The sequence below is a fragment of the Aplysia californica genome, unplaced genomic scaffold (genome assembly GCF_000002075.1).
Source record: "Aplysia californica isolate F4 #8 unplaced genomic scaffold, AplCal3.0 scaffold00343, whole genome shotgun sequence".
Lineage (NCBI taxonomy): Eukaryota > Metazoa > Mollusca > Gastropoda > Aplysiida > Aplysiidae > Aplysia > Aplysia californica.
In genome coordinates this window covers 555,869-560,595 of record NW_004797613.1, presented here as the reverse complement: position 1 = coordinate 560,595, position 4,727 = coordinate 555,869, and the positions used below count along the sequence as shown (strand labels likewise).

The following is a 4,727-nucleotide window of genomic DNA, read 5'->3' as shown; positions in this document are numbered from 1 at the left end:
GGGTGGTGGAGGGGGTGGGGGTGGAGTGGGGTGAATTGGGAGAGGTGATAACTCTTCAAGCTTGTCAAGTTTTTGAAGATGCCATGAAGGATTCAAACCGAGTTCTCCTGAACTTGCATTCTACAAACGTGCATTCTACAAACGTGCATTCTACAAACGTGCATTCTACAAACCGAGCTTACTGATCTCAGTTGTGTGAATGTCCCAATCTAAGAAATGAAAAGCACACTTATTCTGTTCCTTATGTCGCAAAATCATCCCAGAAAACGTTACACTTGGAAGAGTCCTGGCGATAGAAGTAGAAATCAAATAGACTTCATACTTATTCAGAAACGTTTTAGAAATAAAATAAAATCGTCTAAATCACTGCCAGGGGCAGACTGTGATGGTGACCATGTACCAGTCATGTGTAAAATGCAGATAAGACTGAAGAAACAAAACAAGTCAAAGTATCAACCTAAATTTGACATAGGTCTTTTAAAGACAAATCAAGAACTGAAAGAACGTTTCTCCATAGATGTAAGAAATAAACCTCAAGCTTTGGAAAACATTACTAAATCGAAAGAACTATGGAGGAAAATGAAAGACTCAATAATGGATGCTGTGGAAAAAAATACCCCCCCCCCCGGAAGCTAAAAAAGCTAATAAAAAATGGACGACCCACGACATATTAAAACGAATGGAAGAGAGGAGAAAGGCAAAATCAAATGTGGAAAAGTACAACATCTTAAACAGGGAAATAAAGAAACAATGCGACGAAGCAAAAGAAACATGGATAAATGATCAGTGTCAACTAATAAAGAAGTCTATAACCAATACAAAGACAGCAAATACATGCATTCCAGAAGTAAGTGGGATAAAAGGATGCTCAAATACAGGATGCATAAGATCAAAGGGAGGGGATATTTTAAAGGACAACGGGGATGTCTTAAACAGATAGTCAGAATGCATAGAAGAACTTTTCAAAGATAATAGAGGGGAAAAAACCGGTAATAAAGAATGAAATAAATTGACCACCAATACTGAAAGCAGAAGTACAAGCTGCCATTAGGAAAATGAAACAAGGAAAAGCCACAGGGCCAGATAATATTCCAGATGAAGTGATTGTCGTGCTTGAAGAAGTGGGCACTGAAATGACAACAAAGCTCCTAAATGCTATTTATGACAGCGGTGAGATCCCAGAAGATATGATGAATTCGTTTTTATAGCTTTACCTAAAACACCAGGTGCCACTGAGTGTGATATGCATAGAACAATCAGCCTTATGAGTCACTTTACTAAAATATTGCTGCAAGTAATAATGGAAAGATTGAGAAAAAGTGTAAGACCAGAGATTTCTAAAACGCAATTCGGCTTTGTTCCTGACAAGGCCACCAGAAATGCTATATTTAGATTAACAATGTTAATGGAAAGATGTGTTGAAGCTCAGAAAGATCTGTATTTATGCTTCATAGATTATTCAAAGGCCTTCGATAAAGTTAGACATGATGAGCTATTTAAAATACTGGAAAAGCTAGGCATAGATGGAAAAGATCTAAGAATTACCAGAAGTTTGTACTGGGACCAAAACGCTGCTGTACGAATTAATGGAGAACACAGTGAATATAAGCAGATACGGCGAGGAATGAGGCAAGGATGTGTTATGCCACCAGACCTCTTTAACATGTACAGTGAAACAATCCTTAGAAACATAAAAGAATGTCCAGGTCTCAAAGTAAACGGAGAAAAAATAAGTAACATCAGGTATGCAGATGACACAGTTTCAATAGCAGGCTCCGAAAAGGACCCATAATTGCTTCTCTATACTGTTGTAACAGAAAGTGAACGAAAAGAATTCATGCTGAATGTAAAGAAAACTGAATGCATGGTAATATCCAAAAAAGCTGCAAATCCTAGTTGTAATCTCATTACCAAAGGTGAACAGATCAAACAAGTCCAACAGTTTAAATATCTAGGATATATGATAACATCTGATGCCAAATGTTTCACAGAAATGAAAAGGAGAACTATACTGGCTAAGGCTAGTTTCAATAAATTGAGCCCAATCCTGAAAAATGGAAACATCTCAATGAACACCAAAATGAAAGTCCTGAAATGCTATGTTTGGTCAACCCTTCTATATGTCTGTGAATGCTGGACAATCACTAAAGACAGTGAAAATAAAAGAGAAGCAACAGAAATGAGGTTTTTTATACGGGGTGCCCACTACGGATGGGATCGGCCGATCAGCCCGATCTCCCGACTCGATCGCCTAAAAAACAAACGTGTTTGTTTTCAGTTTCAGGCGATCGAGTCGGGCGATCGACCCGATCCAGCCGTAGTGGGCACCCCGTATTAGGAGACTGCTAAGAGTATCGTGGGAGGAAAAGAAATCAAATGAGGTAGAGTTTGATGAAGCCCACGTGAGACGCTCAATGTTAAAAACAATCAGGAAACGACAAATGCAGTTTTGGGGACACCTGAATAGACTTAAGGGTCTTGAACATCTAGCTCTCACTGGCAAAATTGAGGGCAAGCGAGGCAGGGGTAGGCCCAGAACAACATACTTAGGGAACCTAAACAAATGGGTAACAGGGAAAGCTCAGGGAAACACAGCTTTTTTTTAGAGCATCCGAGCAAAGGAATTAATGGAAAACCATGATCGCCGATGTCTGACGCAGATCTGGCACTAGATGATGATGATGTCGAATAAAATCCAGTTTTTATTATATGTAACCAGTGGGTCCTTGAATGTTACAAATGAGTATACGCCAGGGTATATTATTATGAAAATGATAGATGTAGTACGTGAATGTATATGGATGTGAGAGAGAGAGAGAGAGAGAGAGAGAGAGAGAGAGAGAGAGAGAGAGAGAGGGAGTGTGTGTGTGTGTGTGTGTGTGTGTGTGTGTGTGTGACGGAGAGAGAGAGAGAAAGAGAAAGAGAGAGATAGCGAGAGAGAGAGAGGGAGAGAGAGAGAAAGACAAAGAGAGAGAGAGAGAAAGACAGAGAGAGAGAGAGAGAGAGAGAGAAAGAGAGAGAGAGAGAAGAGGAGAGAGAAGGATAAGAGGTGTGTTGATTGTATAGTTTTTGTCGACAGCACATCGACGATAAAAAGAGAGTATGATGATAAGAGACTTAATTTTATTTAAAATCGACCTCGATTACTAGACCCTCAACCCCCCCCCCTCTCTCTCTCTCTCTCTCTCTCTCTCTCTCTCTCTCTCTCTCTCTCTCTCTCTCTCTTTATATATATATATTATATATATAATACTTATGGTAGATAGTTAAAACAGGCAGATAGATAGAGAGGGGAATTCAGAGAGCGAGATAGATCGAACGATAGATAGATAGATAAAGAGAAATAGAGAGAGAAATAGAGAGGCATAGAGAGAGAGATAGCAGGAGAACAATAGAGAGAGAGAGAGAGAGAGAGAGAGAGAGAGACAGAGAGAGAGAGAGAGAGAGAGATAGCAAGAGAATAATAGAGAGGAAAAATAGCTGTAAAATCAACAGTAACAACAATATAATATACAATAGCATCACCAATATGAAAAGTAAAATCAGAAACAATGCAAGATGAGTGAGAAATACCTGAAGAAAAAAGCTCTGTTTAAAGCCATATTGTGTAGATGGATAAGAGCAGTCCTGTTCCTGTACCAAACCCTCGTCAAGAGCTCGTTATAATATGGCAGCTGGGAGACCGCATCCGTCGGCAGGGTCAGCTGATCCTTGCTCTTAGAGATACAGTTTTTTCCGTCTACAGTACTGAACTTTTCATTCAGCAAGTCGAATTTATCGTAGCCCATCCACTGAAACTCACCCTTGCCATGTACGTGAATGAAGCTCATCCACACGGCGAGGACTGCGATAGCGAATAGGACACGAAACATTGTGCTGGGGAATCCCGATAATTTGATGTACGGATTTGGTTAGATGTGTGATGTCGAGTGCAAAATGCTGATGCAAAACAACGAATTTTCCCCTAAGTTCTTATTGAGAATTTGGAATTTTAACAGCAAAGGATTCAGTTTTCGTGTTCTAGATGTCGATGTTTCTTGTGCAGGCGATGTTGATGACGATGATTCAAACACTCTCGACAGCGGGGGAGATTAATTCAATTTCAGACGAATGCCGCAATCTTCAACATATCATACGCAGAGCTCCCACAGTGTTGTCAAAAAATATGTCGAACAAAGATGACTTTGTCAGTTGTTGTAGGCAACGTCTCAACGGTATAGACAATGAATAATATCCATGTACTGAATGACAGCTTCTTTGCAAGAAGAGATGAGAATGTGATCCTCGCTGGGAGCTGATGAAATGTTGGAGACTCCAGACGGGTGTGTGGTTAATGTTGTAGTTTGTCCAGATTTCCTAGTTGCATTGCCTGCAACTATTAACTATTAAATCCTTTCGAGCTGTGGAAAGACGTAGAATACTTACATTATAATCTGTACATATGTTAGCTAACAATAGACAGAAAGATTTCTGTTTAATATCGTACTAAACAGATCCAGTGCACACATACAGGAGGTCAAACATGACTAATGATGGAGTAGGAGATATGGACAGTGAATCTCACATGTACACAATGCGATTATGTGATGAGAGAAAGCCCAGCATGTCCATGGACACATTTTTTTCAGATGGTTGTAAGAAAAGTTAATACTGACAAAAAAACCAAAACCAAAAACAAACACCAAACCCCTAAACCCTCTGAAATACCACCCCCCCCCCCCTTAAAA

At 39.7% G+C, this 4,727-nt stretch overlaps 1 protein-coding gene across 1 annotated transcript in view; it reads right to left on the bottom strand.

Moving 5' to 3' along the window:
- The window catches only part of LOC101864077, a gene marked incomplete in the record, with an annotated part of 69,882 nt that overhangs the window by 52,766 nt on the left and 12,389 nt on the right, over positions 1-4,727 (bottom strand). Inside the window, 1 exon segment of the mRNA XM_013085087.2 lies at positions 3,574-4,400. Coding sequence (XP_012940541.1) covers positions 3,574-3,872 — 299 coding nt within the window.